A 21,107-nucleotide genomic window follows, 5' to 3' on the forward strand; every position below is an offset into this window, starting at 1 on the left:
AAAAAATATTTAACTGTTTGCCCATAATGACCATCGTTATGTTTGGAGGAAAAAGGGGGCCGCTTGCAAGCCCAAGAACACCATCCCAACCATGAAGAACGCGGGTGGCAGCATCATGCTGTGGGGGTGCTTTGCTGCAGGAGGGACTGGTGCACTTCACAAAATAGGAAGGAAAATTATGTGGATATATTGAAGCAACATCTCAAGACATCAGTCAGGAAGTTAAAGCTTGGTCTCAAATGGGTCTTCCAAATGGACAATGACCCCAAGCATACTTCGAAAGTTGTGGCAAAATGGCTTAAGGACAACAAAGTCAAGGTATTGGAGAGGCCATCACAAAGCCCTGACTTCAATCCTATAGAAAATGTGTGGGCAGAACTGAAAAAAGCGTGTGCGAGCAAGGAGGCCTACAAACCTGACTCAGTTACACCAGCTCTGTCAGGAGGAATGGGCCAAAATTCACCCAACTTATTGTGGGAAGCTTGTGGAAGGCTACCCGAGACGTTTGAGCCAAGTTAAACAATTTAAAGGCAATGCTACCAAATACTAATTGAGTGTATGTAAAATTCTGACCCACTGGGAATGTGATGAAAGAAATACAAGTTGAAATAAATAATTTTCTCTACTATTATTCTGACATTTCACATTCTTAAAATAAAGTGGGGATCCTAACTGACCTAAAACATGGATTTTTTACTAGGATTAAATGTCAGGAATTGTGAAAAACTGAGTTTAAATGTTTTTGGCTAAGGTGTATGTAAAAGACTTCAACTGTATGTGTTAACCTAGCTGACAGTAAGCAGAGAGGAAGACGCGAAGCGAGAGGATTTACTCCGCCCAAAATCTGTCCGCGCGAGATAAGCAGGCCTAGTGGGCATTTTTTTGTATGGAATTCTATGAGAGTGTCGAATTACGTCAAACTGATTTGATGGAATAGAAGTTTCGTATTGTTTAGGCTGTTACAAATGTACTGATATAAGTGGATGCACGTGGCATTCAGGCAGCTTAGAGAAAAACAATTTAGTTGTGCCTATTGTTCGCAAACGTGTCTGCCCTCTCATTGGCTACTCCTGCCACATGCCGTTCATCTTTGATGACATGTATTTCCACGCACACGTTTGTTTTATTATCCTTGTGGGGACCAAACAATTTATTCCCATTCTAAATCCTATTTTCCCTAAACCTAACATTAATTCTAACCCTAATTGTAAACCTAACACCTGAGCCTAAAATAACCTTTTCCTTGTGGGTACCAGCGACATGTCCCCAAGTTTCCTTGTTTACTATCTTTGTGAGCACTTCTGGTCCCCTCAAGGATAGTAAAACCAAAACACACACACACACACAGAGAGAGAGAGTCTGTGAGTCTCATTGACAAGGGGAGAATGTAAATTACATTTCCTTGATTCCTCGCGTCCTCTCTCCTCGCCTCCTTCTCAAAACTCAATCAAGGAAATGCAATTGAGATTCTCCCAAAGCTTTGCCACAGTTTACCCTCTTTGGTTGTGCAGAGTCAGCTTTTTCTTGACCCATACCACCATCTACTGTTATTTATGAGTACTGCCCTATCTAGACATATCACCATAGACGGTAAATGTATAGCACAGCACACGTCAACAACTAGAAAGCGCCCTCTATACGGAAGTAAAGCTGTCAGCGCGAGACAGGAAATGAAGGCAGGCATTTTTAAATTGTAAAGCAGCGCAGACAGCTTGCAGTAATCTTCCTAATTGTTCTTTAAACAAGAATATATCTCGTCAAAATGTCGAAGAATAATGATTCGAACCAATTCAGGAAGGTGGACGTTGACGAGTACGACGAGAACAAATTTGTGGACGATGAGGATAATGGAGAGAGCCAGGTCGGTCCAGATGAAGCAGAAGTGGATTCGCTGATCAGACAATATCCTTTTACACTGATTTGATTTTTAAAGTGCACTGTTACATTTAATGGAATGACGTGAAGCCGACACAGTTTTGCTATAATGTTGCAATTCAGACAATCTGACAAATCGTGCTACTATGTTGCAGATCAAGTCGATGCTTGCGCGCCTGTCTCTCAAAGTCAGGGCGTGGTGCTCTCATGCCATTGATCCAACAATCTTCCTTTTTCATGTAACGAGAATACGTTCTGCAGTCAGATTTATTGTTCTATTCAGTAAAGATTTGGTGATGGTAGTAGTAGGCCTAATATTTTGTTTATGACCTGAAGACAGTCATTTGTTTCAAAGCCGGTTCAGACAAGTTGATGGAGGGTAGGAAGTGAATTCCACCAGTCAGTCATTGAGATTCTAAAACATAAAAGCAACATGATTTGAAGAGAGGTGAATCAAGCATTACCATGGTGCTCTCTCATCTCTCACCGTGGTCCTCTGTAGCTCAGCTGGTAGAGCACGGCGCTTGTAACGCCAAGGTAGTGGGTTAGAACCCCGGGACCACCCATACACAAAAAAATGTATGCACGCACGACTGTAAGTCGCTTTGGATAAAAGCGTCTGCTAAATGGCATATTATTATTATTATTAGTATAAAACCTTTGTATTGTCTCTCTCTCTCTCTCTCTCTCTCTCTCTCTCTCTCTCTCTCTCTCTCTCTCTCTCTCTCTCACACACACACTGTCTGTCTCTATTTTCCTTAACACTGTGATGCACAGGGAACCTGATGGAAGCTCTGCAGGCTGTACTAAAGAATCCCCCCATCAACACCAAAAACCAAAATGTTAAGGTGAACCTTCATTACAACACAATAGATCCATGTCGAGCATTAACGGTCCCATGTGAAATAACTGGCTTGTTCCTCAAAATACACTTTGAGCTTGAGGCATGTAAAAGTGTGTACTTCCTTAGCAGAATATACTAAAATAACACTGTGTGTGTGTGTGTGTGTGTGTGTGTGTGTGTTATAGGATCGTGCTGAAGCCCTGATGCTTAAAGTACTGAGTGCCTTCAAGAGCAGTGACATTGAGAAGGCTGTTCAGTCTCTGGATAAGAATGGAGTTGATCTGCTGATGAAGTACATCTACAAGGGCTTTGAGAATCCCTCTGAAAACAGCAGTGCTACCCTGCTGCAGTGGCACGAAAAGGTAAGACTTATCCTTACTGGTGTATGGCTGGAAGCACTTACAAGGTGTGTGTGCGTGCGTGCGTGCGTGCGCGCATGCGCTTGTGTGTGCCTGTGCCTGTGCATGCATGTGTGCGTGCTAAAGCCTGACTGGTGACTGATGAAGCACATGCATGGATTTTTATAATGAGGTGCACACTGAAGTACTCTTTACTGTTAGATCGCTTTATTAACTGTTAATTCCATATATTCCTGTTATGTTGCTGTTATTTGTATCCACTGTATTCATACTGTGTGTGGGGGGGTTTCTGTGTGTGTGTGTGTGTGTGTGTTCTAGGCTCTCTCTGCTGGAGGAGTGGGCTCCATCGTGAGAGTGCTGACAGCCAGGAAAACTGTGTAGAGCTGCACTGGACCTGACTGACTGCCACTGGGACCACTCACTCAGGGGATGTGCTGGCACTAAAACCCCCAGGGCCTGTACTCATAAAGCATCTGAGTCAGAGTGCTGATCCAGGATCTGTTTTGCTTTTTATATAATAATGAATAAATTACATGGACAGGGTTGACCTGATCCTAGATCAGCACTCCTATACTGAGACGCTATATAAATACAGTCCCAGAACTGGTTTCCTCTCTACGCTTGAAGGAAGCTCGCAGACACCAGACGACCTGTCTCAAATGGCCCCTTCTCAGTCCTAAAATGCGTTATGATATTTGATCAGAATCCAACGTTTGTCAAACATTTTGTGCTCTTTTTGTCAAAGAAGATGAGAAATACTCATATCGTAAGTTTTACATCATCTTAATGTCGTAAGGAGGACATGTAATAATAATATGCCATTTTCCGAGATAGATTTTGTGGTATCATCATGGTGGGTAGATGGAACCATACAGTAAGATTTTATTCCCTCTAATGCAGAGCAGTTTGTGTGTGATTATGCTTGAACTAGTTAACCTGGTCCCAGATCAGTGGAGGCTGCTCAGGGGAGGACGGCTCATAATAATGTCTGGAACGGATCAAATAGAATGGCATCATGTGTTTGATGTATTTGATACCATTCCACTGACTCCGCTCCAGCCATTACCACGAGCCCGTCCTCCCCAATTAAGGTGCCACCAACATCCTGTGTCCCAGATCTATTTGTCCTATATAGCCAACTCCCAATGGGCATTAATATACAGCACTAACAGATCTGGGACCAAGCTAGGAACAAGTCCTTTGGAATGTAGTGATGTCATCACATGTTCCTGGACATGTCTCAGAGGGCATCCTCTTTTTAATAACGTATTTACAACAAGTATAGAAAAATATAATGTCTTGACAAATCCATTTGTAGATGTATTGAGGAAATAATATGTGTTACTTTAGAAGAAGTGTAAGCATTCTGAATCAAATGACCAAATGCCTTATTGAGATATTATTTTTTATATACTGTATATGAATTTTCTGGAAATAATAAACAAACATCCTACTATTGTGAGTTTTTTTAATTTCCTGACATTTTACAATTTTGTACATTTCAAAGACGACTGCAAACTTCAAAAACTACATTCCACTCAGAGTATGTGTTTTGTATTCTTTCTTGGAATTCTTTATTTAGATGCTGGTAGTTTCGAAGGGTTATTTTTGCAATTCTTCCATGATCTTTGTTGTCATATTTGAATCTTGCGAGCGGCCACAGGTGACTCAGGTGGTAGGTCTCCCACTCTCCTAAAGCTTGTCATGGGTCACCCGTCCCCCTGGGTCACCCCTCCCCCTGGGTCAACCCTCCCCCTGGGTCACCTCTCCCTCAGCCATCCAGTCGTGGAGGAGGATCTGTTCCAGAACAGGCCTCTTAGTGGGATCCCGCTGCAGACACCAGCTGATCAACTCCTCACACTCTGTATCATGATGAAACAAAGATAGGATTGGGAGTTTGACTTTGGGTCTCTATTCAATCTTTTTTTTGTATTTGAACACCTTCAATCTAGTCTGAGTACCAGTCTTTTTAGATAATATCATTTGCCCAAGCTCTTTGGAAAATGTCAGGAGTGGCTAGGAGTGGAATGTTAGCTAAAAAGACTGGTACTCACCTTTAACCCACTCATATATCCATAACCACATCCAATAACATACTGGTACATAGCAACAGCACGTCTCCCCCCACACCTTTAGTCAGGCCCTTTTTGAAGCGCAGGCGCCCAGCGCTGATATCAGCCTCCTTGTTGAAGGGCAGGCGCCCACACACCAGGCCGTAGAGCAGTACCCCCAGTGACCAGATGGTGGCGTGGCGGCCCTGGTTCACACCACTCAGCACCCACTCTGGAGGACAGTACTCTTCTGTACCTGAGGGGGAGGGAAGGAAGAAGGGAGGAAACATTACAGAGTGATTACTGTAAATGTATAATATCCACATTTCTGAAACATTTTCCAGATCTTTACAACTGGGTCATGTTCATTAGGGCACACTGTAACAAAAGCGCTTCTTATTGGACGAGTTCAGATAGTACCTACCCATTTCACTCAGTTTCAGAGCATTTTCTTGCATTTCGTGCCTACTGAACACACCCCGACCAGCCATTCCCCTGTTGTCTCCTACCTGAGTAGTCTCTATAGGACGATTCTCTCAGCAGGTCTCCAAAGCCAAAGTCGATGAGCTTGACCCACAGGTTGTCTGGCTGCACCAGCAGGTTCTCAGCCTTGATGTCTCGGTGCAGGACCCCCCGGACGCAGCAGTGCCGAACAGCCAGCACCACCTGTAATAACATAATCAGAATATAGAACAGCCAGCACCACCTGTAATAACACAATCCGAATATAGAACAGCCAGCATCACCTGTAATAACATAATCAGAATATAGAACAGCCAGAACCACCTGTAATAACATAATCAGAATATAGAACAGCCAGCACCACCTGTAATAACATAATCAGAATATATGCCATTTAACAAACACTCTTATCCAAAGCGACTTAGTTTGTGACTTAGTAGCAACAAGAGAGTAGAGTACAGTACAGGAAATCCATACAATTGTAGTAGGTGAATGTGATCCCTGCATGAATTGAACCCACAACCTTGGCATTTCTTGTGCCACACTTTTACCTACTGAGCCACACAGGGTTTCACTAGAGCCCTCACCTGTATCATGATGGTCCTGGCCAGACACTTGTCCACCCGGCCGCCCAGCTCCTCGATGAAGTTGAACAAGTCCATGCAGGGATACGGCCTCTCCAGCACCAAGATGAACTGCTCAGCCTCCTCAAACCATTCCAGCAGGCCCAGCACGTAGCAGCAGGACGGGGGCCGCGAGATGATCTGCATCAGGGCCACCTCCAGGGACAAGGCACTCCCAGGCTGGAGGTGAGAGGGGAGGGAAAAGGAGATGGAGAGGACGTTGAATGGGGAGAAGTCACGGTAGGAGAGGAGGGTGGGGTGAGGGTTGAGAGGGGATTGCCATAAGAAGGTTAAAAAAGGGGACTTTCTGTATGCTTACCCTGAGAGTCCTTACAGTTGTGCAAACTAAAACAGGTTACTTACAAGCTTTACGTATGGCTCGGCCATTCCTCTCGTCACATACTTTATGGCCACCTGAGTGTAAAAGCAACATGATAAGAAATTAATATATTAGTTTGCTTTCACTTCTTGGGTTATGCAAATATAAATAGCAATACAACATTTGCATTCATTGTCTCACACAGTTATCCAACTATAAGACCAGAATTAGAATTCCATAACAAACTGTTATAAGCTTCACCTGTTGGCCGTCACTTTTGCGCATGGCGGCATAGACGGACCCACATCCTCCTTTACCCAGCATGCTCCCCATTGTGTAGAGAGACTCAAAGCTGCCTGTAACAAAGTTATGCATGAAATAAAGCACAAATCATCACAGATGAGAAATATAAAACTCAATAGATAGTGTTAATGTAATATCAGAACTAGTTCTTTAGCCTGGTCCCCGATGTGTTTGTGCCATCTTGCCAACTCCTGTGGTCATTGTCAGGCTAATGACAAGACAGCACTAAAACATCTAGGACCAGGCTAATTCTTCTTCTTCCATTGCATTGATACTGAGTGTAGTCAGGACTTACTGGGGTTGGGTCCAAGATTAAACGTGCTGGAGTCTGAAGAGGCTGGTCCTCTAGAATTGGAGGGGGGGTTGTGTAGTGGGTTCCTCAACTGGGCTCTCCTTTGTCGGGTTAGATGGTGGACAACGATGGGTCTCTCTGGAATGGGGGCTCTATTGTTCTTACTCCTTCTCCCCTCCTCCCTGGGCCACACCCTCTCCTCAGACTCCTCACTGCTCTCCTCCTCTCTGGCCCTCTTTCTTCTCCTCTGTCTGGTGTTTATACCTTTAATGTTGTTCACCAACTCTCCTCTCCTCCCTCCCTTTAGTCCCGAGCCGGAGGGGACAGCACTCTCATTTTCGTCCTCCTCGTCCTCCTCGTCCTCCTCGTCCTCCTCCTCCTCCTCCATGTTTTTCTGTCCCATCCTCCCTTTCTCTCTAATGGCAGCAGCTTCTCTCTCAATCACAGCCTGCCTATGTGGAGCTGGTGCTCTGGCCCTTAGTCTATACAGTGGGGGAAAAAAAGTATTTAGTCAGCCACCAATTGTGCAAGTTCTCCCACTTAAAAAGATGAGAGAGGCCTGTAATTTTCATCATAGGTACACGTCAACTATGACAGACAAAATGAGAAAAAAAAATCCTGAAAATCACATTGTAGGATTTTTAATGAATTTATTTGCAAATTATGGTGGAAAATAAGTATTTGGTCAATAACAAAAGTTTCTCAATACTTTGTTATATACCCTTTGTTGGCAATGACACAGGTCAAACGTTTTCTGTAAGTCTTCACAAGGTTTTCACACACTGTTGCTGGTATTTTGGCCCATTCCTCCATGCAGATCTCCTCTAGAGCAGTGATGTTTTGGGGCTGTCGCTGGGCAACACAGACTTTCAACTCCCTCCAAAGATTTTCTATGGGGTTGAGATCTGGAGACTGGCTAGGCCACTCCAGGACCTTGAAATGCTTCTTACGAAGCCACTCCTTCGTTGCCCGGGCGGTGTGTTTGGGATCATTGTCATGCTGAAAGACCCAGCCACGTTTCATCTTCAATGCCCTTGCTGATGGAAGGAGGTTTTCACTCAAAATCTCACGATACATGTCCCCATTCATTCTTTCCTTTACACGGATCAGTCGTCCTGGTCCCTTTGCAGAAAAACAGCCTCAAAGCATGATGTTTTCACCCCCATGCTTCACAGTAGGTATCGTGTTCTTTGGATGCAACTCAGCATTCTTTGTCCTCCAAACACGACGAGTTGAGTTTTTACCAAAAAGTTATATTTTGGTTTCATCTGACCATATGACATTCTCCCAATCCTCTTCTGGATCATCCAAATGCACTCTAGCAAACTTCAGACAGGCCTGGACATGTACTGGCTTAAGCAGGGGGACACGTCTGGCACTGCAGGATTTGAGTCCCTGGCGGTGTAGTGTGTTACTGATGGTAGGCTTTGTTACTTTGGTCCCAGCTCACTGCAGGTCATTCACTAGGTCCCCCCATGTGGTTCTGGGATTTTGTGATCATTTTGACCCCACGGGGTGAGATCTTGCGTGGAGCCCCAGATCGAGGGAGATTATCAGTGGTCTTGTATGTCTTCCATTTCCTAATAATTGCTCCCACAGTTGATTTCTTCAAACCAAGCTGCTTACCTATTGCAGATTCAGTCTTCCCAGCCTGGTGCAGGTCTACAATTTTGTTTCTGGTGTCCTTTGACAGCTCTTTGGTCTTGGCCATAGTGGAGTTTGGAGTGTGACTGTCTTTTATACTGATAACAAGTTCAAACAGGTGCCATTAATACAGGTAACGAGTGGAGGACAGAGGTGCCTCTTAAAGAAGAAGTTACAGGTCTGTGAGAGCCAGAAACCTTGCTTGTTTGTAGGTGACCAAATACTTATTTTCCACCATAATTTGCAAATAAATGTATAAAAAATCCTACAATGTGATTTTCTGGAAAGAAAATTCTCAATTTGTCTGTCATAGTTGACGTGTACCTATGATGAAAATTACAGGCCTCTCTCATCTTTTTAAGTGGGAGAACTTGCACAATTGGTGGCTGACTAAATACTTTTTTCCCCCACTGTATGTACAGGTACTTGAGAAGTGTTCTCCCTGTTTCGTTATTTGTTTCAGTCTTAGGTAGTATTTTGTATTTTGCCTGTCAGCCGGTTTTTGGAGACTTATTTGCTCCGCCTTTCTTTTATGGTGATAAGTCCGTTATTTTGTATTTTGGTTTCGGGACTACCAGTAAAGATCCTTGTTTCACCATCTCTGCCTACTGCCTACTGTTTATCCTGCACCGTACCTGGGTCACACCTCACCCCAACCCTTACAGAAAACTGAGCCAATATGGACCCAGCGGAGGCAGCACAGTATCGGAGCGCATTGGCAACACAGGGAGCTATGCTGAACCAACACGACCGCAGCCTGCAGCAGATCACTGAGAAGCTCCGCCAACTGACGATCGCCGTGCAGAGCCGGGTGGACACCTGACCAGCCCCGGCAGCGGCGTCTCCAGTCTCGCCTGCGGCATCGCGGGAACCCCGCCTACCACCTCCAGAGAGGTATGACAGACGTCCAGAGCGCTGCAGGGAAGTCCTCACCCAGTGTTCCCTGGTATTCAGCCTACAACCCTCCTCCTTCCCGACGGAGCAGGGCCGGGTGGCCTACATCATCACTCTGTTGATGGGTCGGCCCCTTTCCTGGGCTACCGTGAAGTGGGAGAGCCAAATTCCGGCGTGCTCCGACTCCGACCAATTCACCCGGGAGCTATGCAAGGTGTTCGACACCTCTCGGGTGGTGTTGGGGCACAAGGCCAGGAGGCGGCTCACGGCCTGTCGGCAGGGTCACCGTTCGGTGGCGGACTACTCCGTCGAGAGTCAGGATGGGAGGAAGCCGCCCTGGTCGTCCTTGGTCGCCCAGGGGCTATCGGAGGGGATGAAGGACAAACTCTCCTTCAGGGAGCTGCCTGAGAGACTGGACGGCCTCGTCAAACTCTCGGTGCGGGTAGACAATCGGTGCCGTGAGAGGCCACAAGAGAGAGGGATGACGCAAGGCGCCCCTGCGTCCCCCTATCAACCCAGAGGCTTTCCGCCGATTCAGAGAGGAGACGCCTCAGGAGGATGCTATGCTGCTGGGGGCGGCGCGCTTGTTCAACCCCCCCTATTCCCAGAGCAAGAGGAGGAGGCAGCGGTCCCATCGGTCCAGGCCCACATCAGTCGCTGTCGCCTCACCTGGAGGCAGGTATGGGCGGTGCTTAAGCGGGCCCCGGTCAGGTCTCAACATTAGGCCAACAGCAGATGTTGCCCGGCCCCGGTCTTTCGCCCAGGACAGACGGTGTGGCTCTCCACGCAGGATCTTCCCCTTCACGTGGAGTCCAGGAAGCTGTGGACTGGTGGACTGGGAGGGTTATGGGCCAGAGGAGCGGTCCTGGGTGCCCAGGAGGGACATTCTGGACCCAGGGCTGATGAGGCGCCGAGGTGAATGGCTGGGGCTGTTCGTCGGGGGGGGCACTGTTACAGGAGGGGGTCGCAGTTCCGGAGCGACCCACTAGGTGTCATCCTCCGACAATCTTAGGCACCTCCTCACTCAAAGTCGGGACTAATCATCATCCTATTGGTGTCACCTGTGTCTATCGGTTCACCTGTGTATTTATGCCCTCACTTCCCTGTGTTCCCTTGCTCAGTTTTCTCTGCTAGTTTCTCTATGTGCAGCAGTACTACTCAGTGTCTGATCAGAGATCTATGTGCAGGTACTTGAGAAATGTTCTCCCTGTTTCGTTATTTGTTTCAGTCTTGGTAGTATTTCGTATTTTGGCTGTCAGACGGTTTTTGGAGATTATTTGCTCCAACTTTCTTTTATCGTGATAAGTCCGTTATTTTGTATTTTGGCTTCGGGACCACCAGTAAAGATCCTTGTTTCACCATCTCTGCCTAATGCCTACTGTATATCCTGCACCGCACCTGGGTCACACCTCACCCCAACCCTTACACTGACTCTAATGCTTCCCACAGTTGTGTCAATTTGGCTGGATGTCCTTTGGGTGGTTGACCATTCTTGATACACACGGGAAACTGTTTAGCGTGAAAAACCCAGCAGCGGTGCAGTTCTTGACACAAACTGGTGCGCCTGGCACCTACTACCATACCCCGTTCAAAGGCACTACAATCTTTTGTCTTGCCCATTCACCCTCTGAATGGCACACATACACAATCCATGTCTCAATTGTCTCAAGGCTTAAAAATCCTTCTTTAACCTGTCTCCTTACCTTCATCAACACTGATTGAAGTGGATTTAACAAGTGACATCAGTAAGGGATCATAGATTTCACCTGGTCAGTTTATGTCATGGAAAGAGCAGGTGTTCTTAATGTTTTGTGTACTCAGTGTAGAATATTAATGATCAGTAGACTAATCTACAATACACACAGTATCTTATCCCCGGCTTTCCAGTGTATGCGTCCATAGTGTGAAGAGTTGCCTAGCTTTAGTATGGAAATAACTGTTTGTTACATTCTGTATCTATAAGCTGCTAGGCTAGCTGCAAGATGATATGTATACTGTAAAGAAAATCCTATCGTTTTTACAGTAACTTCCTGGCAGCCAGTAACCTGTAAGTTACAGTAAAAAAAGTACAGTATGGTACCGTAAATTCCAAAGAAACTTTGGTTTAACAGTACATTACTGTAAACTTTACAGTTTCCTTTGTTGTTGTTTTTTACAGTGTAGGTCAAAATGGGTGAATGCATTGCATCATGGGTATTCTTGTCTGCATGAGACCTCAAATTAAACTGTCACCATTACACTGATAGCTAACTGTACAGTTGTTTGACATTGAACATTGGTGTACTGTCCCCACTCTCAACGCTGACAACTAGGTCAGTTGGTTACAAGCGCTCTGTTGACTTTCCCCACCGCCTCCGTTCCCATCTCACCCTCTCTAGGAAAGCCTCTGGCAGAGATGGGAACACAGTGAGGGATCAAGGAGAAGAAATACAGTATATAACTCTCTCTCTAGGTTATTTAGTTCAGAGCTCAGCTGTGCTTTGCCAGACAGACAGAGTGATAGGGTTCAGGGCCAATACCATACTTCAAAACATTTCTTTCTCATTTGTCACTTATAATCATTTAAAGTAGAGAGTAGACACACTTCCTATTGAATTCTAATCACACTAAAGTAATGTTGTCATTGAAATACTATGATCAATCCAGGAAGTCCACTCTTTTTCAGTTTCTTTGGTCCTAGTTTTGTCACGATCGTTGGTTAGAGATGACCAAGGCGCAGCGTTGAAAGTGAACATATCCTTTATTTATACAGATCACACGATCAAAACAATAAACGATAACGTGACGTCTACGGTTTAACACGAACCGAAATGAACAAAAACCCACAACACTAAGGTGAACACTGACAGTTTAAATATGGCTCCCAATCAGAGATAACGAGCCGACAGCTGACACTCGTTACCACTGATTGGGAGTCACACGACCAAACAATGAAACACAACCAAATACAACACAACCAAATGAACACACCCTGGCTCAAAATACACAGTCCCGGAGCCAGAGCGTGACAGTACCCCCCCCTAAAGGCGCGGACTCCGACCGCGCCTACACCCCAAATAGGGAAGGGCTGGGTGGGTATTGCTCCTCGGAGGCGGCTCCGGCTCCGGGCTTGACCACCACCCTACTACAATCCCCCCGTAGTGCCCCCAGTCCGATCTGACCCAGTTAGCTGGATCAGGACTGCCGACGCGCACCCCTGGCTTGGCGCGTGAGGCAGGAATGGACCGGACCTGGCAGACGATACGCACCCTTTGCATGGTGCGTGGAGCCGGAACAGGCCTCACCAGGCTGAAGACTCGCATCCCTGGCTTGGTGCGAGTAGCAGGAATGGGCTGAATCCGGCTGACGACTCGCACCCTTGGCTTGGTGCGAGTAGCAGGAATGGGCTGAATCCGGCTGATGACTCGCACCCCTTGGCTTGGTGCGAGTAGCAGGAATGGGCTGAATCCGGCTGACGACTTCGCACCCTTGGCTTGGTGCGAGTAGCAGGAATGGGCTGAATCCGGCTGACGACTCGCACCCTTGGCTTGTTGCGAGTAGCAGGAATGGGCTGAATCCGGCTGACGACTCGCACCCTTGACTTGGATGCAGTGGCAGGAATGGGCCGGACTGGGCTGGCGACGTGCACCACAGACCTGGTGCGGAGAGCAGGAACGGGCAGAGCCGGGCTGACGAGACGCACCACAGGCTTGATGCGGAGAGCAGGCACGGGCCGTGCCGGACTGACGACGCACACCACTGGCTTGGTGCGGGAAGCTTGGATGGGCCGGACTGTACTGGGGACACCCACCACTGGTCCTACACCGGGATCTGGAACGGGCCGGACCGGACTGGCAACACACGCCAGTACCTCTCGCCGTGCCTCTACTTCCTCCATCCCCTCTTCGACCAGTGGCCCCCGTAACCCGGCGGCCTTCTCCGGCAACCCACTGGGCCGCTCTATCGCGGCCTCCTGCTGGTCCGACGTCGTGAGCCCCCCCCTAAAAATTTTCGGGGCGTCTCTCCTACCCGTGGACCAGGTCTCCATGTCCCTCGCCAGCCTCTCGCCCTTCTGCCATAATGTCAAGCCCTTCTCTTCCTCACTCGGCTTGACCCAGTCCAGGAGGCGAAGGAGATCTGTGAGGGATCTCCCTGGCGATGGCTCCTGGACACGCTGCTTGGTCCCATCTTGGTGGGTTTTTCTGTCACGATCGTTGGTTAGAGATGACCAAGGCGCAGCGTTGAAAGTGAACATATCCTTTATTTATACAGATCACACGATCAAAACAATAAACGATAACGTGACGTCTACGGTTTAACACGAACCGAAATGAACAAAAACCCACAACACTAAGGTGAACACTGACAGTTTAAATATGGCTCCCAATCAGAGATAACGAGCCGACAGCTGACACTCGTTACCACTGATTGGGAGTCACACGACCAAACAATGAAACACAACCAAATACAACACAACCAAATGAACACACCCTGGCTCAAAATACACAGTCCCGGAGCCAGAGCGTGACAAGTTTCCTGTTGTCCTGAGGGAGACTTCTTGTGTGCGACAGCGATGTGTCCCCGGGGATGTTGTCTGTGATTTCAAAGAGGACTGTGAGGATGGGTCAGATGAAGAGTTCTGTGGTGCGTCAATCTCCCTCTTAATCTTCCTTGCATACTAGTCTCTCAGCTTTATAAAGCTGTCATTCTGTTCTCTCTGTTCAACTCATCTTCTCTTTTCAAATGGCCGACAGATGCTGAGGGAACCAGTTGTTTCTCCCTTCATAAAAAAATAATTAAACACTTTCTATCCCGTTGGTTTTAGTCTCAGTGTTTCTCTAGCTCACCTCAGGCTGTTGGCCAGGTAATATTAATTAGGGTACACCGTAGCAAAGCAAAAATAAATTTAAAAAAAGGGTTGTGTGATTTTTAGCGCCACTCCTGTGGCTGGAACGACAGCAGTGTGGGATTCTACCGCTGGAGACGGCCAACATCAGCCTGACACCTGGACCACACCACAGGATCACCATGCGGTAGCTGTCTCAATAAACACACACACACACACACACACACACACACAGTACAGTATGTCTATAATCTGTGCTGCCTAGTTGATGTGTGTGTTAATATGTCACAGGTTACGTTATGCATGTGGAAGGAGACTCAGAAACACACTATGATTCACTGGCCGTGTTGGAGCATTCTGTTGACAAGCCAATGGCTTTGGGATGCCATATAAGTTAAGGAGGAATTCCACACTAGTCAGTGTTTCCCTTTGATTTATGGCGCCGATGTTTTAATCATTGGGTAACAAATTTGTTTTGAGTCTTCTTAAAAGTCTTTAACTAGTGGATGATGGTGTATTGAAACTAATGTTTTTCTATGTGGTAGCTAGAGCTTATTTTACTATGATATTAAAATCGAGTTTTGAATTTGCAAGCGGGCTCCTTCACAAACCATACTGCAGCGAATTTGGCCTTAGCCATTACACCTTAGCATAACACTTTAGCCATTACACCTTAGCCATTACACCTTAGCATTACACTTTAGCCATTACACCTTAGTCATTACACCTTAGCATAACACTTTAGCCATTACACCTTAGCCATTACACCTTAGCATTACACTTTAGCCATTACACCTTAGCCATTACACCTTAGTCATAACACCTTAGCCATTACACCTTAGCATTACACTTTAGCCATTACACCTTAGCCATTACACCTTAGCCATTACACCTTAGCATTACACTTTAGCCATTACACCTTAGTCATAACACCTTAGCCATTACACCTTAGCATTTCACTTTAGCCATTACACCTTAGCCATTACACCTTAGCCATTACACCTTAGCCATTACACCTTAGCCATTACACCTTAGCATTACACTTTAGCCATTACACCTTAGTCATAACACCTTAGTCATTACACCTTAGCATTACACTTTAGCCATTACACCTTAGTCATAACACCTTAGCCATTACACTTTAGCCATTACACCTTAGCCATTAGTCCAAGAGGTCCAAACCTCTTGTTGAGGTCGCTACAGTAGCTGTTGTACTAAGGATTTTCAGCTTCTGGTACCACCTCTATGACGAGATGTCTGCATTGGCTCTGCTGTATCTGAAGATGATCAGAAACACCACAGAGCTACTGAGGATCTACAAACCACAGACTAAAGGATGGGACAATGCTACGGCCTTCATCGGTAATCAACCAGGTTTCAAGGTTGGCATCACAAACTCACACACAAGCACGCATGTGCACACACAAGCACACACACAGACATACATGCGCACGCAAACACACACATGCACTTGTGCATGCACACTGACTCTCTCTTCCCTTAGCTTGAGTTTTCTGTGGAACCCTCTTCCGTTGGAGCTCAGGACATCATGCTGGATGATATCAGCTTTGAGAGCTGTGGGGGGGGGAGACATACCTGCAGGGTCTCAGCTCCTCACCTGTGACTTTGAGAAGTACACCTGTGACTTTGAGAAGGACACCTGTGACTTTGAGAAACACCTGTGACTTTGAGAAGGACACCTGTGACTTTGAGAAGGACATCTGTGACTTTGAGAAGGATACCTGTGACTTTGAGAAACACCTGTGACTTTGAGAAGGACACCCGTGACTTTGAGAAGGACACCTGTGACTTTGAGAAGAACAATAACAATAATCATCATCATTATCATCATCATCCTCCATTATCATCATTATCCTCATAATCATAATCATCATCATCTGTCACGATTCAGACAGACGACCAGAGGACCACAATTGCGTCACACCAGAAAGTTTATTAAACTTAAGGGAAAAGGGAAGTAGGGAGTGAATGAAGGCTCCAGGGGTAACAGGGATCCCGTCCAATGCGCTGGGTCTGTGCCCCCCCCAGTGGCAGCGATGCGTCCTATGAAGCCGGTGGTGGGTGGTCCAGAAGTCCTGGGGGGGGGGAGACACAGACACAACAGGGCGGAATGAAACCAGGCAGCAGTACAGTTCAAGGGAAATCCAAAATACGTAGTAGCAAGGCAGAAGGCTGGTCAGAGTTACCGGGATTGAAGAGTAGTCAGGAGTCGTAATGGCAGAAGCAGGTCTGGATCTCCTGAGGCAGAAGAGTATCCAAAAAACAGGCAGGTCCGGGGTCACAAAACCAGGGTGAGCCAGAAGCGCGAGCAAACAGGTTCCGGGTGTGAGCTTTGCAGACGATCTGACACCGGAGAGCTGAAAGACAGGGCCTTAAATACTGGGAGAGGTTAGTGGGTAATGCAGCGCAGCTGGCAGAGTAATTAGAGCCGAGCAGAGCAGGGACAGGTGGAGCTAGTTAGGCTGAGTAGAGAGAGGGAGGTGAGCAGAGTGGAAGATAGTGGAAACAAATTAAGGTGGTAACCCGGTGGAGTGAGAGGGCTCATGACAGAACCCCCAAGGGACGGCCCCAGAAGTCCCAAGAGCAACACCACGCCGGGCGGGAGGAGGGGAGCCGGAGGAGGGCTAGAACTCCTCCGAACGGTCCGAGTGAACGTCCTCATCCTCGGAGGAAGCCGGAGGGCCGTGGTCGGGGAGATGGGACAGGTCCCGAGACAGGATCAGGCACAGGACAGGAAGCCGAGCGGGCCGGACGGTTAGGGACCCCTCTGGGGCGGCCCCTACGGATTGCAGGTTGATCCGGATGCCGTTGGTGGAAAGCGGTGATGAGAGTCCTATCCACAATCCGACTAGCTGGCACCCAGGTCCTTTCCTCAGGTCCATAGCCCTCCCAGTCAATGAGGTACTGGAGACCCCTACCCCTCCGTCTGGACCCGAAGCAGGCGGCGGACGGTGTAAACCAGACCACCATCGACGAGCCGTGGAGGAGGAGGACCAGGCGCAGCAGGGACCAGCGGACTCTCATGGATGGGCTTAATCTTAGACACATGGAAAGTGGGGTGCACCCTCAGGGAATTAGGCAGTTGGAGCCGGACAGCAGTTGGGCTAATCACTCTTATGATAGGGAATGGGCCAATGAACCGAGGTGCCAGCTTCTGCGACTCCACCCTGAGTGGCAGGTTCTTCGATGACAACCACACCCCTTTGACCAACATGGTAGGTGGGAGCAGGAATTCTCCGACGGTTGGCCCCGGTAGTGTAGCTGGCAACGGACCTGAGGAGTGTGGCTCGGGCTTGTGACCAGGTGCGGCGACATCGACGGGCAAAAGCAAGTGCAGATGGGCAAGTAACCTCCTCCTCCTGGCTGGCAAATAGAGGAGGCTGGTATCCATAAACACATTGGAAAGGGGACATACCGATGGCAGAGCAGGTCAGAGAATTGTGTGCGTACTCCACCCATGTCAATTGCTGCGACCAGGAGTGGGGGTTGCGTGAAGTCATGCATCGCAGTGCCTTCTCGAGCTCCTGATTAGCCCGCTCTGACTGCCCATTGGATTGGGGATGGAATCCGGAAGTCAGACTGACTGTGGCTCCCAGCAGGTGACAGAACTCCTTCCAAAAAGCGGAGGAGAATTGTGGACCACGGTCAGAAACAACATCCCTTGGCAGTCCGTGGATCCGGAAGACGTGTTCCAGGACCACCTGGGCGGTCTCCTTGGCGGTTGGGAGCTTGGGGAGGGGAATGAAGTGTGCCATCTTGCTGAAACGGTCAACGATGGTGAGAATGACGGTCATGCCACTTGAAGGGGGGCAGCCCCGTGACAAAGTCAAGGGCGATGTGAGACCAGGGACGTCTGGGCACAGGCAGGGGCTGCAGCAATCCGGCTGGGGGCTGGCAGGACGACTTGTGTTGGTTGCAGATGGGGCAGGCTTGGACGAATTCCCGTACATCCTTCCTCAGAGAGGGCCACCAGAACCTCTGGGCGAGCAGGTTGTAAGTGCGGGTGGAGCCAGGGTGACAAGCTAGGCGGGAGTCATGTCCCCACTGAATGACCTGGGACCTCAGGTCTTCGGGGACAAAAAGGCGGTCAGCTGGGCAAGTGCTGGGACCTGGCTGGTTACGGAGAGCCTCCAGCACCTGTTCCTCAACAGCCCAGGTCAGAGCTGCAACGATGCAGGGACTTGGCAGAATCGACACAGGGTCCTTGGAGGGGGTGTCATCCTTCTGGAATTGACGGGAGAGGGCGTCTGGCTTGGTGTTGCGTGATCCAGGCCGGTATGACAGAGTGAAATTAAACCTGGTGAAGAACAGGGCCCAGCGGGACTGCCTGGAGTTCAACCGTTTGGCCGTGCGGATGTACTCCAAGTTCTTATGATCGGTCCAAACGAGAAATGGAATGGTGGACCCCTCCAGCCAGTGACGCCACTCCTCCAAGGCAAGCTTCACAGCCAGCAGCTCACGGTTCCCTATGTCGTAATTGCACTCAGAGGGGGACAACCGACGTGAGAAAAGGCACAGGGATGGAGCTTCCTATCCTCCGCAGCCCACTGAGAAATCACAGCACCAACTCCCACATCCAGAGGCGTCCACCTCCCACAATGAATTGCCGGTCCACATCAGGCATCTGGAGGATGGGAGCGGAGGTGAACCTCACCTTGAGGGTACTGAAGGCTTTGTCGGCTGCTGGGGTCCAGGTGAAGGGTTGCTTGGTGCTGGTTAGAGCAGTGAGAGGGGCAGCAACGGTACTGTAGTTCCCCGGATAAACTTCCTATAGAAGTTAGCAAACCCCAGAAACTGTTGCAGCTTCTTTCTGTTCTCCGGAACTGGCCATGAAGTGACTGCTGATACTTTGGCAGGATCCATTTGGATACTTCCTTCTGCCACTATGTACCCCAGGAAGGCCACTGTCTTGACGTGAAACTCACATTTCTCTGCCTTGGCGTAGAGGGAATTCTCCAGAAGACGATGAAGGACTTGCTGGACATGGCGGGTGTGTTCAGACAGGTTTCTGGAGTAAATTAAGATGTCATCCAGGTAAACGAAGACAAACTTGTTTAACATGTCCCGCAGTACATCATTCACTAGGAGCCTGGAACACAGCAGGAGCATTGGTGAGGCCAAAAGGCATAACCAGATACTCGTAGTGGCCTGTTGGTGTATTGAATGCGGTTTTCCATTCATCTCCCTCCCGGATCCGCACTAGGTGGTAAGCGTTTCTGAGATCCAACTTGGTAAAAACAGTGGCTCCCTGGAGCAACTCAAAAGCAGAGGTGAGCAGAGGCAGAGGTAACGGTTCTTCACTGTGATGTCGTTGAGTCCCCTGTAGTCGATGCAGGGGGCGAAGGGATCCGTCCTTCTTCCCCACAAAGAAGAAGCCAGCACCAGCAGGAGATGAAGATGAACGGATTAATCCTGCGGACAGAGAGCCATTGATGTAGTCCTCCATGGACTTTCTTTCAGGAGCAGACAACGAATAAAGACGACCCCTTGGAGGAGCTGTTCCAGGGAGGAGGTCGATGGCACAGTCGTACGGTCGGTGAGGGGGGCAGAGATGTGGCTCTTGCTTTGTTAAACACCTCTCTGAGACCATGGTAGCATTCTGGGACATTGGAGAGGTCAGGAGCGGAGTTAGTAGGTACTGGCCGAGGGGGTAGTGCGGCAGCAAGCAGGCAGGTTCGGTGGCAGTCCTCTCCCCACTCCCTGATCACCCCGGTCACCCAGTCGAGCTGAGGGTTGTGCCGGGCGGAGCCATGGGTAACCCAGGATGAGGGTTGGCCTGGAGAGGGGAGCAGGTGAAACTGGATAGTTTCTTGATGGTTTCCGGACAGACCCATCGAGACCGGGGCCGTGACATGAGTGACCGATCCGAGTAAGTGTCCGTCCAGTGCCCGGGCAGGAATAGGAGGTGTCAAACGGAGGTTCTCCAGTCCCAGTTGGCGTGCCAGCTTGATGTCCATTATGTTGGCTTCGGCGCCAGAATCCACCAGAGCAGCCAGGGTGTGAGTTGAGTCAGAGAGGCGGAGGTGAACTTGCAGCAGGGGTTTTGCGGTCGGAGGACTGGATGGTCATTGAACTCAACCGGACTCCCCCTACGCCCGGTGAGCTTCGGCCCTTTAAAGGGCAGGTTACCACACGATGTCCATCACCTCCACAATAGAGGCAGAGGTTTGAGGTGAAGCGGCGCTGGCGCTCTGCAGGAGTGAGGGAGGCTCGCCCAATCTCCATAGGCTCAGACTGATCAAGCTGACCTGGGTGAGTGGCAGTAGATGACAGGAGCCCAGTCGGATCTCTCCGAATGCCGGTAGTAGGTGGACCTTGGCGCCCCCTCTCACGACGACGGGTCTGTATCCTTCTGTCGATCCTGACAGTCAGTGCGATGGCTTCATCAAGAGTGGAAGGCAGTTCATGGGAGACCAACTGCGTCCTTGATATAGTCAGCCAAACTATGGAAGAACGCGTCCACCAACGATGGTGTGTTCCAAGAACTTCGTCTAGCCAGGGTTCGGAAGTCGATGGAATGGTCTGCGACTGTACGTCTGCCTTGTCGAATACTGAACAGTTCACGAGACGCCTCTGCGGTGGGTGAATCCAGGTC

At 48.7% G+C, this 21,107-nt stretch overlaps 2 protein-coding genes across 2 annotated transcripts; one reads left to right on the plus strand and one right to left on the minus strand.

The window, feature by feature from the left end:
- Positions 1-1,627: 1,627 nt before the first annotated feature.
- Positions 1,628-4,086, plus strand: LOC121581477 (actin-related protein 2/3 complex subunit 5-like). Its single transcript, XM_041896972.2, has 4 exons — positions 1,628-1,902; positions 2,651-2,723; positions 2,905-3,081; positions 3,397-4,086. Exons 1-4 carry the CDS (start codon positions 1,763-1,765, stop codon positions 3,457-3,459), a joined length of 453 nt encoding a protein of 150 aa, XP_041752906.1. The 5' UTR covers positions 1,628-1,762; the 3' UTR covers positions 3,460-4,086.
- A 735-nt stretch (positions 4,087-4,821) lies between these two features.
- LOC121581692 (serine/threonine-protein kinase pim-3-like) lies at positions 4,822-6,866 on the minus strand. Its single transcript, XM_041897172.2, has 5 exons — positions 6,795-6,866; positions 6,179-6,394; positions 5,639-5,795; positions 5,176-5,385; positions 4,822-4,940 (listed from the first exon to the last, which is right to left on the minus strand). The coding sequence occupies exons 1-5, from the start codon at positions 6,864-6,866 to the stop codon at positions 4,822-4,824; spliced, it is 774 nt and encodes a 257-aa protein (XP_041753106.1).
- Between the last annotated feature and the right edge of the window lie 14,241 nt (positions 6,867-21,107).

This window comes from Coregonus clupeaformis, chromosome 14 (assembly GCF_020615455.1).
Source record: "Coregonus clupeaformis isolate EN_2021a chromosome 14, ASM2061545v1, whole genome shotgun sequence".
Classification (NCBI taxonomy): domain Eukaryota; kingdom Metazoa; phylum Chordata; class Actinopteri; order Salmoniformes; family Salmonidae; genus Coregonus; species Coregonus clupeaformis.